We start from the raw sequence: 22,393 nt of genomic DNA, 5'->3' as shown, positions 1-22,393 counted from the left end.
ATTTTTGAAGGAAATAATTGTGGTTATTATTTCTGGCATGGGGTCATTTCACATAGTCACCCTTAAGGTTTCAAACTACAGTATTGGGTTTTCATTGCAGGAGTCTTTAGCTCCTTCATATTATAATCAGGTCCGTGGGGAGGGAGGGAGTGGTCATCATTCTTTCATGCTTTCACTTTGGATATATTTAAGGCACAGTGTTAACTACATATGTACCAAATGTTAAATACATATACAAATCTTGCTTTTCCCACAGCACTAGTGTAGGTCATCATTCTATGGTAGATTCTGTTCCCTCCCGTTGGAAGTAACAAAGATAGAATTATTAAATCCTTATCACAGACAACTCTCATATGGTCCCCACACTGCTGGTTTTGTGAAATTCAAGTTATTATCACCTCTCCAGGCTAAGGGAATAGGAGGGAATGGGCAGAGAGGAGAGTGGCGCAGGTCTGCGGAGCTGAGCGCTCGGAAAATGCTCATCTTAGCTCTAGGAATCCTTAAAGGGGGAATTTCATTAAGTAAAAGCAACCTTCAGTGTTCCCTAGACTAAACTGTGAAACATTTTTGAAAAGCAGAAAATCCTTATTTATGGCAGGAATGTTTGAAATTCAAAAGATAAACGCCATTCGGAATGCAAGCATGTTCTAGGTATCTAATATGTAATGGGACACAGCTGTAATAACAGCCACTGAACCAGGGGCCTCTCTATATCATGTCATTAGTTGACTTGTTATAAGCCGATCTTCTGGCCCTTTTTATAAGGGCCACTGGGGTAAAAAATAAATATATCATGTACTGAACATCTGTGGTTCTGTCACAAAGCACCACTCAGATCAACTTTCAAGCTCATATCTTGGGCTACACATGACACCCTTTTAAAAATGGATCCCAACAAAATATATAGATTAGGAACTTATAGGTCTTTATTTCCAAAGGACAAAGGATACAAGAAGGCCTGAGTTATACCTTGGGCAAAGCTAATGCATCCTTTTTTCTTACTGTTTTAGTGTATTCTTTTGGGTTCAAAATCATATGTGCACTCTAGGTAAGATTTAGGTGAATATTTTATATGTGAGATGTTAAGTGAGGAAAGAAATGTCAAGCGTCCAATCTATCGACTTAGTAAGTCATCAAAATCATGAGTCAGCATTTAAGAACATGTAATTATTAGTAGCGATTCCTGCCTGAGCCTTTTTTTTTTTTTTTTTTTACAAACCTATCTGGTCATATGAGAGGTTCTTTCATCTTTTCATGATCAAATAAAAATAATGCCTGTCTCTTTTAAGAGGAAACTGGGAAGTAAATAAAATATTTGAGATAATTAGGACATTTTACCAGTTATAAGATATCTCAGAAAAAATGTAAAGACCATTAATCTCTATAATGAAATAGTTCATGATATTAAACACTAGTATAGTTATGGGAGGCTTATTTTTGTAGAGAAGGTATAGGTGGAAGAAAGAAATCCAGTCAGGAGGCATTTTAAGTAATCTAGGCAGGATATGATGGAACCAGGATAGCAATGAACATGACAAGAAGTGGGCAGATTCTCAATGTATTTTGAAAGCACTCTTTTTTTTTTTTTTTTAATGCTGATGGATCAGATGTAAGGTGTCAGGGGAGGAAAGGAATCAAGGATGACTCCGACAGCTTTGATTTAAATAACTTGGAAGGATGAAGTTGGCCTTAAAATGGGAAGGTCTGTGGGTTACCAGTCCCATATTAGCAACTGGCAACAAGGTTGTATGGGTGAGAAGCAGATTGCTACTCAAAGTGGTCCGACTTTACACTTAGTGGTTTGTGGAAGGATCTTAGGAGTAAGATGGACAGACATTTATCTAATTAGTCGTAAGTTTTTGGCAAGTGATACCAGTTTTCTATTTACAGAAGTGAAGTTCTCTTTCAAATACAGTTCAGGACACAAAAACCAGGGCTTGATTTAAGTACACTGTTAAGTTCTAAGAGTCCTGGTGATACGTGGTTGAACTAAATTCCTGAAAGTAGTAAGTTGTTTACTGACAATTGGGAAGACCAGTGTATTGGAAAGACCTGGGTTTAAATTCTTCTCAGCCACCTAAGCTAAATAAATGGGGCTAGATAACTAAAGTCTTAAAATAGCTTTTTTTCCTTCTATCAATAAGGGTAAAGATGCTCAAAGTATAGAGTTGTTTTAAGGCTTCAGTGATACCGATAAAATACCCAGTACAGTGTTTGGCAAATTGCTGGCACTCCACACCTGTTTGCTACTTTACATAACACATATTCTGATTTTTATGTCCATTCAACAGTTCCTTTAGGCTACTACAACTGGAAGATACACACAAATCTATACAAAATATCTAATGCCCACCAATCCAATAAGAAATTAGAAAATAATAAATAAGAAACTACTAATAGAGAAATAATTATCTGACATATATATACATATAAATTTTTAAAACTTCATCCAGTGTTAATTATAGCAAATGTTAATATAAATACCAGTATTACATGTGAAATCCACATTGATTTTAGAATCGTAAGTACTTTCCAAGAAGATAAACTCATTTCCTAATGAAGTGTATATGCCCGTCGACCCATATAAAGAATGGTGGATTATTACTTTATATCTAATTTCTCTGATAGATTTCTCTTTTTGAAACTCATTTCAATTGTTTTTAACTTGTAATAGAGAGAGTGAGCAATGTCTTTTAACTTCCACAAATAGGCGATATTCGCAAACATGGATATCCTAATAAATATTAGCAGACAGAGTAGTAAAACCTGGCATACTATTAAGTCATCAGTGCTAAATTATGGCTGTGTATCTTTAGAAAAATTTTAATTCATGCTTATAAAGATTTTATGAACATTTCTAAAATTTGACATTTTCTTAATTTTGCTGAGATAGTTTCTTCCATGATAATTACTATCAATGATTTCAGTGTATTCTAATTTCATATACTTTATGTGGTAATTGTCTATAATTTTTTTATATTTAACTAAATAGAATGCTTCATTCCATATTAATAATTAAAAAGCTTGATTGATCCTCAGAAGAGTGAACGGACAGATTGATGAGTGAGACCAAGGTGGAGTTTCACTAGACAGATCTAAATATCTGGCCTTATCCCACTAGTGTTAAGTTCATATATTTTGACTAAGTGCTTTATACAACCCAGACACATTCAGCTGGGAGACCATTAAATTTCACATGGAACTATCATTTAATTTGTACATAATTTTCCTTTTTCCTCTTTGTGGAAATACTTGGGATATTCTGTTTTTTAGCATCACATCACAAAATACATAAAAAAGAAGTTTTAAAGTATTTCCTTTAATCATAATAATTTTAAGAAAGATGAAGCTATTACACATAATTTGGCATTGTCTGTGAGTTTGAGATAACTGTTTCATTGGGTGGCTTCACTGAGCTGCTGATGTTTGTTGAGGTCTCCTGGCAGCTGGCTCTTCCTGCCTTTTCTTGGCCAAACCAATCAATTTCATGCTGGTTTCTTAAAATCTTTAAGATCTCCTATTAAACTGAGAGCTCCTTGAAAATTGTAGCCACATCTTAATCATCACTTTATCCACAGTGCATCCAGCACAGTACCTGGCTCATACTAAGTGCTCAGTCATCACTTAGGCAACAGAAAAAAGCAATTAATCAAGTGTGTTATTTACTGGCAGAGAAAACCAGGAGTTACCTAAAAGTTATTTCGATCTGCAAGACTGCATTTGTTGCTCATGCTCCAAAAGTTCATTAAAGATATTAACTATCAAGTGTCGATCACTTATGAGTAGAGAGCACTATACAGGGTATTACAGGCATTGATTCTCATCTTTACTATGTCTCAATGGAGAGGTAATACTTATTTAATAGATAAGATAGTTAAGTGTAAAACTATCCAAGTTCAAGCAATTTAGTACAAAAGAAACTTTCTCCTCTCAGATCTGTTAGACTTCATAAATTTTTTATAATTTCACTCTTTCTGAACTTTATATTCTTCTTGAGCTTTGTACATACACACACATGCACATACACACTTAAATAGCAAGTTGTAAAACCTCATTCTTTATCTAGCTGTTTCATAATGGGACTTCAATTAGGACATCTATCTTCTATCTGCAATAACAAGAATTTATGAAAATAGCTTAAATGGGAGCATATTTCATGGAAGATTGATGGGATTTATTTTTTTAAACTACTCAGAAATAAAAATTTCAAACTAGATCAAGTTTTTCTACCATATTAATTCAGATCCACAAAGAACTATGTTATGTTCTAAAATTTAGTTCTTGGGGCGCCTGGGTGACTCAGTTGGTTAAGCGACTGGAGTCCCAGGATCGAGTCCCGCATCGGGCTCTCTGCTCGGTGGGGAGTCTGCTTCTCCCTCTGACCCTCTCCCCTCTCATGTGCTCTCTGTCTCTCTCATTCTCTCTGTCTCAAATAAATAAATAAAAATCTTTAAAAAAAATAAAAATAAATAAAATTTAGTTCTTTACTGGGAGTTAATGGTATAGTAGGCAATGTATTTCAGATGTCAACTATGAAAAACCTTTTTGAAACCATTTTAATATAGAGGGAAAAAAATAAGCCTTACTCAGTGAAATAGAAATAGAGAATCTTTTTTTCCCTGGCATGTTGGAAATCTGTGTAACTGTAATACATATTCCTTAGAGGATATATACACAACCTCCATAGACAGAAAAAGATGGACAAACTCTGCTCAGAATCTGTATTCAAATAACAAGATGAAACAAACACATAAAAGCACATGAGAAGAAACAATTTTCTTTAATATCTGTAGAGAGCATAATTTTTGCCATTTAAAATATTCTCTTGGAGGGCGCCTGGGTGACTCAGTTGGTTGAGTGACTGTCTTCAGCTCAGGTCATGATCCTGGAGTCCCTGGATCGAGTCCTGCATCGGGCTCCCTGCTCGGCAGGGAGTCTGCTTCTCCCTCTGGCCCTCCCCCTTCTCATATGCTTTCTCTCTCTCATTCTCTCTCTCTCAAATAAATAAATAAAGTCTTAAAAAAAATAAAATATTCTCTTGGAAACATAATAAACGTATTGAAATGTACTTTAAAAAACAACTAATATTCTAATGACAAAAGATGAGCATTTCCTAAGTAATTGTTTTTTTTTTTTTTCCTTTTAGGGGCTTGCTCTTATTTATTATCAGATTAATAAGCAGATTAATATGTAATAGGCATGGAGAAGCTACAAAGGTTTAGGAAGTCACACAACTTCTCAAGGTCAAAGTTCATGATGTGTATTTTGTTTTTCTTACAAGCTAGTTTTGAGGAACCATAGAGAACTGCCTTCAAGTTTTATTCTTGAAGGACAGTTCTTTAAACCTCCCTATAGCCTTTTTTTTTTCTTTTTTTGAGTATAGTTGACATACAATGTTACATTAGTTTCAAGTGTAAAACATAACAGTGATTCAGCTTCTCTATATTATGCTAGGATCACCACAAGTATAGCTACCATCTGTCACCGTACATTGCTATTATAGTATCATTGACTATATTTCTTATGTTGTGCCTTTTATTCCCATGACTTACTTATTCCATAAGTGGGAAGTGGGAAGCCTGAATCTCCCACTGCCCTTTACCATTTTGTTCATCCTCCCAGCCCCTTTCTTCTGGTAACCATAATTTGTTCTCTGTATTTATAGCTCTATTCTGCTTTTTATTTTTTTATTCATTTGATTTTTAGATTCCACATACCAGTGCAACCATAAGGTATTTTTCCTTCTCAGTCTTACGGTATGTTAAGTAATTGCCAAATATTTGTTTCACATCACTACATTGTCTTTGGTTAAAAGTTTATTAAGTCTATACGAAATGATTTTTAAAATATTCTTTTGTCAGAGAAAGGATTCAAATAAATAAAATCACAAATGAGAGAGGAAAAATAACAATCAACACCACAGAAATACAAAAAATTATAAGAGAATATTATGAAAAACAATCTGCCAACAAATTGGACAACCTAGAAGAAATGGATAAATTCCTAGAAACATATAAACTACCAAAACTGAAACAGAAAGAAATGGAAAATTCAAACAGACCAATTACCAGCAAAGAAATGGACTTAGTAATCAAAAAACTCCCAACAAACAAAAGTCCAGGACCAGTTGGCTTCATTGGTGATTTTTACCAAACATTTAAAGAAGAGTTAATATCTATTCTCAAAATATTCAAAATATAGAAAAGGAAAGAAAACTTCCAAATTCATTCTATGAGTCCAGCATTACCCTGATACCAAAACCAGATAAAGACACCATAAAAAACGAGAACTGCAAGTCAATACCTCTGATGAACACAGATGCAAAAATCCTTAACAAAATATTAGCAAACCAAATCTGATAATACATCAAAAAAATAATTCACCATGATCAAATGGGATTTATTCCTGTGTTCCCAGGGTGGTTAATATTCACCAGTCAATCAACACGATACATCACATCAATAAGGAAAAGGATGAGAACCATATAATCATTTCGATAGATGCAGAAAAAGCATTTGACAAAACACAGCATCCATTTATGATAAAAACTCTCAACAAAGTAGGTTTAGTGGGAATATACCTCAACATAGTAAAGACCATATATGAAAAACCCACGGCTAACATCATCCTTAATGGGGAAAAACTGAGAGCTTTTCCACAAAGGTCAGGAAAAAGACAAGGATCTTCAATCTCACCACTTTTATTCAATACAGGACTGGAAGCCCTAGCCACAAAAATCAGACAGTGAAAAGAAATAAAAGGCATCCAAATTACTAAGGAAGAAGTAAAACTCACTATTTGCAGATGATGACATTATATATAGAAAACCTGACAGACTCAACCAAGAAACTGCTAGAACTGATAAACAAATTCAGTAAATTTGTGGGATACAAAAATCAATGTACAGAAATATGTTGCATTTCTATACAACAATTGAAGCAGCAGAATGAGGAATTAAGGAAGAGATTCCATTTAAAATTGCACCAAATATAATGAGATACCTAGGAAGAAACCTAGCCAAAGAGGGGAAAGACCTATACTCTGAAAACTATAAAACACTGATGAAAGAAATTCAAGATGATGCAAAGAAATGGAAAGACATTCCATGCTCATGGATTAGAAGAACAAATACTGTTAAAATGTCTATACTACCCAAAGCAGTCTACACATCTAATGTAAATCCTATCAAAATATCAACCACATTTTCACAGAGCTAGAACAAACAATCCTAAAATTTGTATGGAACCACAAAAAGCTCCAAATAGCCAAAGTAATGTTGAAAAAGAAAAGGAAAGCTGGAGGCATCACAATTCTGGACTTTAAGTTATATTACAAAGCTATAGTGATCAAAACAGTATGGTACTGGTACAAAGACACTCAGATCAATAGAACAGAATAGAAAACCCAGAAACAAACCCACAACTATATGGTCAATTAGACTTTGACAAAGCAGGAAAGAATATCCAACGAGAAAAAGAAATGGTGTTGGGAAAACTGGACAGCAACATGCAAAAGAATAAAACTGGACCACTTTCTTACACCAGAAACAAAAATAAATTCAAAATGAACTAAAGACCTAAATGTGAGACAGGAAACCATCAAAATCCTAGAAGAGAATACAGGCAGTAATCTCTCTGACATACGCCATAGCAACACTTTTTCTAGATATGTCTTCTAAGACAAGAGAAATAAAAGCAAAAATAAACTATTGGGACTATATCAAAATAGAAAGCTTCTGCCCAGCGAAGAAAACAATCAACAAAACTAAAAGCCAACATACTGAATGGGAGAAGATATTTACCAATGACATATCTGGTAAAGAGTTAGTATCCAAAATATATAAAGAACTTATATAACTCAATACCCCAAAAAATAAATAATCCAATTAAAATGGGCAGAAGACGTGAACAGACATTTCTCCAAGGAAGACATACAGATGGACAATAGACACATGAAAAGATGCTCATCATCACTTATCATCAGGGAAATGCAAATCAAAACTACAACAAGATAACACCTCACACCTGTCAGACTGGCTAAAATCAACAACACAAGAACCAACAGGTGTTGGCAAGGATGTGGAGAAAAAGGAACCCTCTTGAACTATTGGTGGGAATGCAAACTGGTGCATCCACTATGGAAAACATTATGAGGGTTCCTAAAAAAGTTATGGTCCAGCACTTAAACTACTGGATATTTACTCAAAGAATAGAAAAGCACTAATTCAAAAGGATACATGCACCCTATGTTTATAGCAGCATTATCTACAATAGCCAAACTACAGAAGCAGCCCACGTGTCCATCAACTGATGAATGGACAAGAAGAAGTGGAATTATATATATATACGATGGAATATTATCTATAAAAAAGAAATAAATCTTGCCATTGCAAAGACATGGATGGAGCTAGACAGTATTATGCTAAGTGAAATAAGTCAGAGAAAGACAATTCACAAAAATATTAATTTATTTGTTATTATAAATAGGAGCTATTTTATAAAGAGAAACTTAAACAGAATATCAATTTGTTTTTGCTAAAGGGACACCAGTAGAACAACTGACAAAAGTTGACTAGTATCTGAGATAATAGCAGGGAACAATGTGACTGTCCTTATTCTGATAAATGTATTGACGTTATGTAAGAAATCTCAGTGTTTTTATTTTATTTTATTTATTTATTTTATTTTATTTTATTTTATTTCTTTATTTTATTTTATTTTATTTTTTTATTATGTTATGTTAATCACCATACTTTACATCATTAGTTTTTGATGTAGTGTTCCATGATTCATTGTTTGCATGTAACACATAGTGCTCCATGCAGTATGTGCCCTCTTTAATACCCATCACCAGGCTAACCCATCCCCCCAACCCCCTCCCCTCTAGAACCTTCAGTTTGTTTCTCAGAGTCCATAGTCTCTCATGGTTCGTCTCCCCCTCCGATTTCTCCCCCTTCATTTTTCCCTTCCTGCTATATTCTTCTTCTTCGTTTTTTTTTTTTTTTTAACATATAATGTATTATTTGTTTCAGAGGTACAGGTCTGTGATTCAACAGTCTTACACAATTCACAGCACTCACCATAGCACATATCCTCCCCAATGTCTATTACCCAGACACCCATCCCTCCCACCCCCCCACCACTCCAGCAACCCTCAGTTTGTTTCCTAAGATTAAGAATTCCTCATATCAGTGAGATCATATGATACATGTCTTTCTCTGATTGACTTATTTCGGTCAGCATAATACCCTCCAGTTCTGTCCATGTCATTGCAAAAGGCAAGATGTCATTCCTTTTGATGGCTGCATAATATTCCATTATATATATATATATATATATACACCACATCTTCTTTATCCATTCATCTGTCAACGGACATCTTGGCTCTTTCCATAGTTTGACTATTGTGGATATTGCTGCTATAAACATCAGGGTGCATGTATCCCTTCGGATCACTACATTTGTATCTTTGGGGTAAATACCCAGTAGTTCAATTGCTGGGTCGTATGGTAGCTCTATCTTCAAGTTTTTGAGTAACCTCCATACTGCTTTCCAGAGTGGCTGCATCAGCTTGCATTCCCACCAACAGTGTAGGAGGGTTCCCCTCTCCCTGCATCCCTGCCAACATCTGTCATTTCCTGACTTGTTAATTTTAGCCATTCTGACTGGTGTGAGGTCATATCTCACTGAGGTTTTGATCTGGATTTCCCTGATGCCGAGCGATGTTGAGCACTTTTTCATGTGTCTGTTGGCCATTTGGATGTCTTCTTTGGAAAACTGTCTGTTCATGTCTTCTGCCCATTTCTTGATTGGATCATTTGTTCTTTGAGTGTTGAGTTAAGTTCTTTATAGATTTTGGATACTAGCCCTTTATCTGATATGTCATTTGCAAGTATCTTCTCCCATTCTGTCGGTTGTCTTTTGGTTTTGTTGACTGTTTCTTTTGCTGTGCAAAAGCTTTTTATCTTGATGAAGTTCCGATAGTTCATTTTTGCCCTTGCTTCCCTTGCCTTTGGCAATGTTTCTAGGAAGAAGTTGCTGTGGCTGAGGTCGAAGAGGTTGCTGCCTGTGTTCTCTTTTAGGATTTTGGTGGACTCCTGTCTCAAGGGAGAGGAACATGGTAGGGATATCCACTATCACCACTGCTATTCAACATAGTACTAGAAGTCCTAGCCACAGCAATCAGACAACAAAAAGAAATAAAAGGCATCTGAATCAGCAAAGAAGAAGTCAAACTCTCACTCTTTGTAGATGGTATGATACTTTATGTGGAAAACCCAAAAGACTCCACCCCAAAACTGCTAGAACTCATACAGGAATTCAGTAAAGTGGCAGGATATAAAATCAATGCACAGAAGTCAGTGGCATTCCTATACACCAACAAGACAGAAGAAAGAGAAATTAAGGAGTTGACCCCATTTACAATTGCACCCAAAACCATAAGACACCTAGGAATACATCTAACCAAAGAGGCTAAGAAACTGTATTCAGAAAACTATAAAATACTCATGAAAGAAATTGAGGAAGACACAAAGAAATGGAAAAACGTTCCATGCTCATGGATTGGAAGAACAAATATTGTGAAGATGTCAATGTTACCTAGAGCAATCTACACATTTAATGCAATCCCTATCAAAATACCATCCACTTTTTTCAAAGAAATGGAACAAATAATCCTAAAATTTGTATGGAACCAGAAAAGACTGCGAATAGCAGAGGAATGTTGAAAAAGAAAAGCAAAGCTGGTGGCATCACAATTCGGGACTTCAAGCTCTATTACAAAGCTGTAATCATCAGACAGTATGGTATTCACCATAGCTATGGTGAGTGCTGTGAACTGTGTAAGACAGTTGAATCACAGACCTGTACCTCTGAAACAAATAATACATTATATTAAAAAAAAAAAAAGAAGATAGTAGGAAGGGAAAAATGAAGGGGGGGGGATTCGGAGGCGGAGACAACCATGAGAGACTGTGCACTCTGTGAAACAAACTGAGGGTTCTGGAGGGTAGGGGGTGGGGGAATGGGTTAGCTTGGTGATGGATATTAAAGAGGGCACATACTGAATGAAGCACTGGGTGTTATACACAAACAATGAATCATGGAATACTACATCAAAAACTAATGATGTAATGTATGGTGATTAACATGACATAATAAAATTAAAAAAAAAATAACAACAACAACAAAAAGACAGTATGGTACTGGCACAAAAACAGACACATAGATCAATGGAACAGAATCAAGAGCCCAGAAATGGACCCTCAGCTATGATCAACTAATCTTCGACAAAGCAGGAAAGAATGTCCAATGGAAAAAAGACAGTATCTTCAACAAATGGTGTTGGGAAAATTGGACAGCCACATGCAGAAAAATGAAACTGGACCAGTTCCTTACACCACACACAAAAATAGACTCAAAATGGTTGAAAGACCTAAATGTGAGAAATCTCAGTGTTCTTAAGAAATTTACACTGAAGTAGCTAGCAACAAAGGGGGCATATCATGTGCAATTTACTTTCAAGAGGTTCAGAAATAAATAATATCTATATACAGAAGGAGAAGGGGGAGAGAATGATAAAGCAATTGGGGTGAAATGTTAACTTCCAAATCATCTGGGCGAAGGTATGAGCACAAAAGGTGTACTACAATACTATTTTGTAACATTGTAGTATTTTCACGTATGTGAACAAATCACATCTTACGATAGAAATTGTACACCTACATGCAGAACTCTAATAGGGTAAATTGAAAGAGGAGGGTTAGTTCTATTCACTCTATGTAAGAATCGGGGTCAGGATAATGTTCATAGAGAAAAAAATAAGTTTAAATGGAACTAGAGAAAAATATTAAAAATGTGCATGCCTGGAGCAAAAAAGTAAAACAAGATTGGGGAGATGTTGAAAAAGGAAATACTAGAGCAATACTAGGACCCAGAGAATGGAGGGACATATCTTTCAACTAACATAAATTGAGATAAATAGGATGGCATTTACCTAAGTGTCAAACTAAGGTTAGTTAGTCCAATAATTCTAGGACTGATGGTACTTCAGTGCCAACAATCTGGCAACCAGGAATCCAAGTAGAAAAAGGTTGAAATCCCAAAAAATTATTTATGTGGGGTTGGGTTTATGGCTCTAAAGTTTTAAAAATGCCACATTAGACTTGAAAGTAATAATTACAGATAATGTTAATAATTGTATAAATCCAACGATGTTATTTATTTCATTCTTTAATTACAATTAAGTCATTCAAATGCTAAGAATTTTATTTATTGACTTTATTCCCTGCTCTTTTCAATAATACTTCCTAAAACACAAATTGAATGAAGTTACTCTTCCACTCAAAGTGTTTATCTCTATCCAACATCCCATTATGTAACATTCAGGTTGCTTGGTCTTCCTTGACTATCCAACCTGATTTCTTTTTACCCCTTAAACAAGATCAATTTCCTCCTTTCAGCCTAGCCTTCAGGAAACACAACTCCAACACCATGATATGATATACATACTTCTTTTTCTTTATATCTATCTGATTTATTTCTATTTTTCAAAGTACATTTAACTCTTCTTCAAAGGTTTCCCTAAAATTTTTAACTAATTTAATTACATAGTGTCTTATGTAAAATTTTTTGTTTCATATATATTGTTTTCTTTAAGATTTTATTGATTTATTTCAGAGAGAGAAAGCGCAAGCAAGCACAGGCATGAGCGGGGGCCGGGGCGGGGGGGTGGGCGTCCCAAAGGGGCAGAGGGAGAAGCAGACTCCCCACTGAGCAGAGAGCCAAATGTGGGCCTCAATCCCAGGAACCTGGGATCATGACCTGAGCTGAAGGAAGACGCTTAACAGACTGAGCCACCCAGGTGCCCCAACATATATATTGTTTTTAATTCTATACTTAGATTGCAAATTCCTGCATGGCTTGGGCACGTATGGCATGCAGGTAAAAGAGGCATTCAAATATATTTGTTGACCTCTTAACACTTTTTATCCATATCTCAGTGGAAAGAAGTTGCTAAGCCGTAAAATATTTTTATTTAAATGAATACATATTAGTTCCTACTTTTTTATCTTGGGATCTCAACATAATTAAAAGAGGACTATTACAATTCATCACAACATTTATTTATAAATGCTATAACCAAGAATTTTAGAAATTGACAGTAAGTATCACTAAAAAGTAGAAGGATCCAAAACAATTGAAAGGAAAAATCAGTAGTATGTGACAACTTCTTAAATGTAGATGAAACAAAGATGCTTCTAAGTGTTAGATTGGAATCTGGTGAACTGGGGAAATGATGGTTATCTTGGCAGAGAGGAAAGAAATAAGGAAAGAAAGTTGTTTGAGGGAGAATATATTTAATTTTGAATGATGCAAATTTCCACTCAATATTCATTCATTCAGTAAACATTCGAGTGATTACAAGGTGCCGGAAGGCATTGTTCTAAGTCTGAGAAATACAAATGTGAACATCAGAGAAGGTCCACAGCCTCATGACATTTATATTCTTCCTAACAATTTAACATAAAGATACAAATAAGAAATTATTACTGGTTTCTAGGAGGGCACTTGCTGTCGCGTGAGGGCAGAAATCAAACCTTAGTATGAATGAGAGAACAAAAGAAGTAAGGATTACTCTACAAAAAAAAAAAAAAATCTCAGACTGAAAATTCGGAGAAAAATAGGATGGAATCTTGAAGATTCACACACCTATGTGCATGTTGTTATTGTTGCTTCTGTTATTTCATTCTTTCTAACTTCCTCTAAGATGAAGGAAAACCTACACAATTGCACAAAAGGCAAAGAAAAAGAGCCAGGAGAGTGCATGCTGAAGATGCTAGAAGGGAAGGAGATTTGCTGGAGAGCACATTCTATAAAGACTCTGAATCAGTGAGAGTTAGTAGGTACAAAGGGAGGAAATTAGACTCAAAGGAGTTGGGTGTGGGGGGGGAGAGTAGCATTTTCTTTTTCTTCTTAACCTTTATGGTCTTGATAAGTGAGGACAGTGTAAGAGGAAAAACACACTCTGCTGTGACTCCTCTAATCTCAACACTCAACTCACAAAACACTTCCCTTCTGGTTACCCAGTGTGTGAGGACTTCCCCACGCCAAGCAATTCTGACCCATGAGCTGGGTATCTTACAACTGAATTCAGTTCTGGTATTATCTACCTGGAATTAGCATTGGACCCCACAGGTTAAGGGCTCAGTCCCCCTGCCCTCCTTTCAGCTGCTAATCTCAAGTCCTGTTTGTTATATGTGATTCTGTCTCACCAGCCATAAATCAGAGATTCCCACCACTTCCTCTTTGGGTCCAATTAATTTGCTACAGTAGCTCCAGAATGCAGGGAACATTTTTCTTACTAGATTACCAGCTTCTTATAAAAGAATACAACTCAGGAACAGCGAGATGGGTGAGATGTGTAGGGCAAGGTATAGCAGAAGAGGCATAGAGCTTACACCCTCTCTCCAGGCATGTCACCTACCAGCACCTGAATGTCTTCACCAACCCAGAAGCTTTCTGAATCCCATCTTTTGGGCTTTTAAGGAGGCCTCATTATGTGGGCAAGATTGATTACATCATTGGCCCCTGGTGATTGAACTCTATCTCCAGCCCCTCTCCCTACTCCTGGAGATGTGGGTGGGAAATAGGGGACCTGAAAGTTTCAACCTTCTAATCACAGGCTTTGGTTCCCCTGGGAATCCAGACCCCATCCTTAGGGGTTTTCCAAAAGCCAATTCATTAACCTAAATGCAGGCCTGGATGAAGGGGTTATTATGAATAACAAAATACACCTTTACTACTCTTATCACTTAGGAAATTCCAGGCGTTGTGGGAGCACTGTGCCCTGAACTGGGACCAAAACCAAATGTATTTTTTCTTATTATAAATCACAATATCACAGAGGTAAAATCATCTATGGAGAATGAGGGCATGAAGGATGAGATTAGGTTTGCTGAAGAGTAGAGATGATAAGGAAGATCTAGTGCAGAATGCCCCTAAGAAGCCCTTTGACAGATGACTGAGAAGCAAGGACCAAGTTTACTAGGGATGGCATAAGTTAGAGTAAATATTCCAGCAAGGCCCCTGTCTCCAAGGCTAAGCATTTATTTTGGTAGCCATATGACATGAATCACAGGATGACAGAAAGACTATGAGGATAGAAGTTGGAAATGGAATTGGATTTGGGAGACATAAGCAAAAGTTTGATCTCTTGATGAAATTTTGGAAAAGCCTCTGGGATCTCACTTTCTCCAGCTGTAAAATGGAAGTGGGGTGAACCTCAAGACGGAAAGCCTCTAAAGTATCTATCAGTGCTCCCTATTTTAGTCTGAGATCATTACATGTCGTAGAAAATTGAAGAAGTGGGCAGATGCTGATGGAGGTTGAGAATATACTGAGACAGATATTCCACTAGTGGAATAATTACTTCCAGAACTAAAAAGTAAATACACTTGTTCAGGGAAGAAAACAAGAAGTCACAATTTACACCAAGTTATAACTTTACAGATTTTTGTTTTGCAATCTGCAATTCTTTCTGAACATGTTTGACTGATAAATTCACAGATAGATACAATCTTTATGTAGAGACCACACTTTTGATCTCACTGGCATACTTTGTGGAAATATTGAACAAACATCCGAATTTACAACATAATCCTCTACAATTTAGAAGATGCCTTATCACATGGTCATCGCACGGCTTTCACAATGTAATCAAGAGAAAAATCAACAAACTCAATCTCACAAACTAAATTAAATGGGACATTCATGTTTCCCCTTTATATCCTTGTCAAAGATAGAGAGACTAGGAGGAATTTAAAAACCATGGATCCTATCCACCATGGCCATATCTTTCTAGTGGTAGGGAGCTCATTTTTCAGGGTTACTAGTCCATTAACCTTCACAAGAACAAAAATAAAGAAAACAAAGAAATACTCCCTGGAGAAATGGCATTGCTCCTAATCTTGCTTATATATCTCACTGTGGGGATTTGAAGATGGAACAAATACCTCTACCACCCCAGGCACACAAAATGATACAGGCACCCTGAAATAAATATATAAAATGCCTAGTGGTGCACAGTGTAGACAAATTAATTTAAAAAAATGATAGTGGGGTTAGAGAGAATAACTGATATTATCCCTGATATGAATCTGTCTTACCCTGTGATTTGTAACTTGCAGGGCCAAAGCATCAACCCCATTTATTTTTTAATGTCTTGGCCTGCTCTTGGTTGCCCTTACCTAGATTCATTCACTGTATATATCTGGAACTATTAGTTTCCTGATAAATGCATTGTCAGAAAGTCAGAGGCCAATGATAAGATAGGAAATAAGGAGCTCTTGCTTGTTTTTATACGTTTCTGTTTGACTTAGGAGATAATTATAACACAGATTGATGCTCCTATTTTAAACAAGGTAGTAAATCAGCATGAAATATAGGATTTGGGAAAGCCATTTGCCACATAATTATAATTTCTTAAAATCCCTGTGTTCACTGAATATGAGAAGCTGTAATCATGCAATATATAGCAACAGCATTACTCATCTTTTTCTCTCATGGAAGATAGTTAAGTAAACCTAAGTTACAAATTTTTAAGTACTATTAGTTACAAAGTTTAAATACCATTAACTGAAGCAAAGCAAAAACATAAGTTGTTTGGTCTGGGATCTACTGCCAGTGGGGAAAAATACAGATTCAGTAAGCAAGATTAAAATAATGACTCAGGACTCTTCATTTAAAAGTCATGTCTTTTCCACAAATAAAGTTTATTTATCACCATAAGAGAAGGTAAAAGTGTAAGAGTTCCATCAGTATAGAAGACCAGAAGCAAAGTAGGAATAAAAGAAGGATGTGGAATCAGAAAGGGAGACATCTGCACATGGACTCTGCCAGGGGTAATATTCAAAATACCTATCAATGACATAGCAGAGACAAGGACCCCTCAAGAAGGAGGAGTTCCAGTGCAGGGCTGTGAAGAACACCCCTTATGCCAGTTTTTCTCCTTTGGTTGTCAAATTATGGGAGAAGACAACTAGAGGTGAGACACTGGGCTTAGCAGGCTATACTCAGGATACCTGAGACGTGAACCAATACAGAGGTATTTGTGTAACTCACCTGCAGGAGTAGTAAGAACTACTTGGAGCTAGTATAGAAGTAGTACAAAATTTTAACAGCCAGCAGAGTCATACTGATGCCTATTTACTGAATATTAGCCATGGGTGACATATCTTTAACTGTGCAACTTTGGTGGTTTAACTAATCTTCCTGAGCCAGCCAAGTGAAACAAAAGTGGTGTATTTTAGCTAGTTTTTTGACTGATGCTCTAAGACCTTTCCCAGCCAAAGAGAGAATTTATTGGGCTCTCTTTTCCTTCCGTTATGCCATCCAGTATACCTTCTGTCATCCTCAGAGCAAAGGGCGAGTCCTGCGAGACAGCAGAGGGACTTCCAAATTTAAGCCACATGCAGGTAAGAGGCAAAGTTGACTCTCCATCTTGACTTCCCGCTCCGGGGTGAGCCCACCTGGGAGCAGACACTAGAACCTGTACTTCTAGTTGAAGCATTCTTGGGGCACATTCCATCTCTTCCTTTTCTCCCCTTTATGGCTCCATTATTTATTTATGTATAAACGATGCAATGATATTTCTGTCTTGAGCTGCTTGGAATGCAGTATCACAAATTATGGTATCTCAGAGCAACAATTATATACAATGAATATCAGCTTAACTTTGCACAGGCTTTGTTGACTACAAAAGAAAACTGTTTATTTCTCATTCATCACAGTTATCAATAATGGAAACACTGTGATTGCCTTATCTCAAAGGGGTATCACTGGTATGTCACAGGGGTATATTTTGTCAAGTATAACCCTTTCCTATGTTTGAGAGAATCACAAATAAAATCCCATAAATAATTTTGGACTCTACTGTTTAAAAAACAAAATAAAACAAAAACACAAAAGTTATAGCCAACAAATCATAAGAATTATCAGAGAATGAGAAAACACAGAGAAGATTTAAGGGGTGATTGAAAGAACAAAATTTACTAATAGTAAAGAGAACAGAAATGTGGATGTAAAGATAAAGAAAGGTGAGCAGTTTGCTTTTTGTTTAATTTTTCCATTCCATGTTAAAGGGCCTTGGCTTACTACCTGCAAATGTAGTATTTTGTTTCAATTGGAAAAAGATTCTCAGTGGAATAATATAAAAGTAATTTATATTTGTAAAATTTTTAGATCAGTCATTTCAACTGTTCTCCACCAAGACCTCTTTTCACTATACTACTCCACAAGTTCCATATTTTGAATTTTTAAGTACAAATGACATCTATCAAATAAAATGGATTTATTTTCTTATTTTTAATTAATCTCAGCGAATAATACTCAGAGCTGTTGAGGAACATAAAATAACTGAATGATGATATCAAAAATATGATATAATTATAACTAAGGTAAAGATATTTCTAGTTTTAAGTATCCTGAATAACCTTTTGCAAGCTAAGTTTCAATGCCTGTTAAGTTCTTTGAAATATCAAAATGTGTCAAGGAGCCCCACAAGTACCATGTCCGGTGTCATAATTATTTAAAGATTCCAAATTGAAAAGCAATGGATTAAACTAGCTTAAAATTATCTAATAAATAATACTTATCCCAACTTGAAGAATTAAACTGAGTTATTCAATGTAGCATAACTGTCTAAATGTGACAGAAAAGAAAATTCTGGGGCTCTTTCTTTTTTTTTTTATTTAAAGATTTTATTTTTTTATTTTGACAGAGAGACAGCGAGAGAGGGAACACAAGCAGGGGAAGTGGGAGAGGGAGAAGCAGGCTTCCCACGGAGCAGAGAGCCTGATGTGGGGCTCGATCCCAGGACCCTGGGACCATGACCCGAGCCGAAGGCAGACGCTTAACAACTGAGCCACCTAGGCGCTCCTCTGGGGCTCTTTCTAAAAAAAATTTTTCCCCACTGTTTTTTCCACTCTCTCTCTGTCAAAACCATTACTTGGCTCTGAGACGGCAGGAGTAGGAAGCGTCCAGCATGTACTCACCAGCCTGGTTGGTTGTGATGCTGACTGCAGCGACCTGTCTTGGTGGCGAGCTCAGCTCTGACACCCCGTTAATGGCATCAATCTCAAAGGTGTAGTTAGTATGTGCCAGGAGGTCTGTCACTGTCACTGTGGTGTTGAGGAGTCCAAACTGTCGAGGGAGGAAGCGGACATTTGGGCTGCATGGCTCACACTGTTTTATATTCCACCCACATTTTTTACATATGATGTTGAAGGTAACATCTTTCCGGCCTCCTGTGTCCAGGGGCCAACTCCAGTCCAGGATGACCGAGGTCTCGTTTATATTAGAGATAACATTTCTTGGTGCAGATGGAGGTCCTGCAAAGTAGTTCAACAAAGATTAATGAGCCTCACTTCTGTGTTCTACTACAAGGGAAATAGATAATTTACAATGGAACTGAAAGAGGTAAGTAACCATCTTGTCTCTATTATATACTTTTAATTCATCCTTAGAGGATCCCTGAGATTATAGACACATGGATTCAAGAGCACTCCTCCCTAAGCCATGAACGGGGGAGTTTTGACTCAAGGTTGAAGATACATTCACATAGTCCAACAAGGGAATTTACTACTAAATTCAATACCCTTGTGAATAGTTATGAAAACTTTACCATTAGTTTTATAAATCTTAGTCCTTTTTCCCTATGACCTATGACCAACACATAACAAGAGGGAATAGAAATGTAAAAATACAAATCCCATGACTATAACCTCCCTGATTCTGTCAAATGTAATACAAGATCTAAACCAAGATAAAGAAAATTTTCCTTCTTCCTGGGGGTCCTGTTGCAGGAAGTGCTTTAAAAACTAATTCATTTTGCGTGATAAATGTTGCATTTGTGGTGAGCCAAGCATGGAGAGTGAAGCAGAGAAAACTTCCAATTTGCACATGGATAACGGAAGGAAATGGGCCAAATGCTTAAAAAAAAAAAAAAAAGAATAAAGAAGCACAATAACAAGAAGAAAAAACAAAATAAAACAAACATGGAGGCATGGGTTGCAGCAAAACTACTCACGGGTACAAGCCATGGATGGAGGGTCTTTGTCTGCTCGGAAGTAATTATTCTCACACCTGCAGTTCACTGAACCATCTTCGTGAGTAGAACTGTGGGGTGGGCACTTGGCACATTTCATATTACCATCCGAAGCCTTGTAGAAACCTGGTCGGCAAGCTACAAATAAAACAGCTCTTTTAAAATTTTGGATAATTTTGAAAATGTATTTTTGAAAATACGTAAAACAGATTTCAGAATGTTAGGGTATGCATTCATTATGAATAAAAATCCATTTTTTTCCTTCCCAGAACTTACAGAAGCAAATAATGTGGCCCAGTGTAGTTTCTCCACATATACATTTGAATTTGCACCAAATGTTAAGGGGAAAAAACCCCCGAAGATTTAGATTATTTTGGCACCAGAGTGTGATGAAATTTCCAGCTCATGTTTTCACAGCTTAACTTGGCATTGAACTATTTGTGGAGAAAATACAGCAAAGCCATGTCATCATGTAGCCATTCCCTTTTAAAACATGATGCAATGTGTACAGTCTCTGCACTAGAGTTATTGCATTACCTACTCGCTCGGCTTTTATTGGTTTCTGTGTGTACAACTCCATCTCCACAAAGTGTAAGCAACTGAAGGAAGAAATCGTGGCTTCGTTATTTTAAGATTCTTGATGCATGGTTCCCAGGAGCTATGTTTTTTTTGTTTTGTTTTGTTTTTTTTCCTGCCTTGACAGTGTTGTTCCTTAACTTCTACAGCAATGGCTTAAACTGAAAATTTTAATGTATTTTCTTGTCTGTATCTCAAAAACATAGTGAGGTATAATTTCTATTTCAGTATAGTTCCTTTTCTATACCTCAAATACCTGGGAGGTATAATTTCTATTTAAACTGATCTACTTGTGAATTGTTACTAGATTAAAGCTTTTTTTTTTTTTTTTAAAGATTTGTTTATCTTAGGGGCACTTGGGTGGCTCAGTTGGTTAAGCGTCTGACTTTGGTTCAGGTTGTGATCCTGGGGTCCTGGAATAGAGCTAGGAAGGGCTCCCTGATCAGTGGGGAATCCACTTTTCCCTCTGCCCCTCCCCCTTTGCCCCTTCTCCTACTCAAGTTCTCTCTCTCTTTATCAAATAAATAAAATCTTAAAAAATGATTTATTTATTTTAGAGAGAGACACCAAGATCATGACCTGAGCTGAAATCAAGTGTCGGCCACTTAACCGGACTGAGCCACCCAGGTGTGCCTAGGTTAAAGCTTTTTAAGTAAGTGTGTCATCTTCTTTTTTTCTGGACAGCTCTGAATGACATTTCTTTCTTTTTTTTTTTTTTTTTTAAAGATTTTATTTATTTATTTGAGAGAGAGAGAATGAGAGAGAGCACATGAGAGAGGGGAGGGTCAGAGGGAGAAGCAGACTCCCTGCCGAGCAGGGAGCCCGATGCGGGACTCGATCCAGGGACTCCAGGATCATGACCTGAGCCGAAGGCAGTCGCTTAACCAACTGAGCCACCCAGGCGCCCCTGAATGACATTTCTTTAAGCCCAATGAACTGGTCATGAAATATTGATTTCAGCTGCCCAGTTAGCAGTCTTTATATATTTATTACTTTTATAGAAATATGCCTGTACTGTATTATTTTTGTTTAATCTGATGTAAAATTCAAAATGCTGTAATGGTTCATGTGATTCAATACCAGAATTACACTGGGAACTGAAATCACAGTGAAAATCCTGCCAAGAAGTCTCTTGACATTGTTTTGAGGATTCAATTCAGGGTCCACATTTTTTAAGTTTCTTCCAGATTACCTTTGGAAGTCAATGATTTCTTAAATCTACACTGAGATTTGATGGCTTAAAGCACTTACATATAGAATATACCCTATAGATTATGTTTATCACTGAATCCCAGAATTTTCCCTATATCAACTTCATATTGTGAGTAACAGGTTATTTACACGCAAGTAAAGCCTGTGTGGACAAATCTTAACTTTTATAATCATTAAATGCATCTTGAAAGTTAACATATTATATCCATAACAGCAGGTCTTCCTACTGAATGTTTCTTGAGAAATACACTGCCAAGGGAAATCTACTGTCAAGACCCACGATTACAATAACTCAAGTAACTAAAGATAATAGCAATCGTTAAGCTAGTCTTGCTGTTTTCTAGTTTCGATGAAGAATGGCTGCACTAGGATTCCCTAAATCGAACAAGTTCAGATTGCCCTAACCAGGCATGGATTAGGATTATAAACCTTTGAACATTGTTCTTGAGCACTGGTTAGAAACTACCACTCATATTTCATGTCATACTGCCTCAGGGGGAAA

General features: G+C 36.4%; 1 protein-coding gene across 1 annotated transcript in view; it reads right to left on the bottom strand.

Annotated features, from left to right (window-relative positions):
• Positions 1 to 22,393, bottom strand: part of EPHA3 (EPH receptor A3) — a 360,422-nt gene that overhangs the window by 109,697 nt on the left and 228,332 nt on the right. The window contains exons 4-5 of the mRNA XM_035015173.1: positions 20,086 to 20,241; positions 19,052 to 19,387 (exon numbers count right to left, since the gene is read on the bottom strand). Coding sequence (XP_034871064.1) covers positions 19,052 to 19,387; positions 20,086 to 20,241 — 492 coding nt within the window. The remainder of the gene's footprint in view (positions 1 to 19,051; positions 19,388 to 20,085; positions 20,242 to 22,393) is intronic.

Source organism: Mirounga leonina, unplaced genomic scaffold, assembly GCF_011800145.1.
Source record: "Mirounga leonina isolate KUSES-001 unplaced genomic scaffold, KU_Mleo_1.0 Mir_169, whole genome shotgun sequence".
Classification (NCBI taxonomy): Eukaryota; Metazoa; Chordata; class Mammalia; order Carnivora; family Phocidae; genus Mirounga; species Mirounga leonina.
The sequence above is the reverse complement of the archived record's forward strand: the minus strand, read 5'-3'. Positions and strand labels throughout refer to the sequence as shown.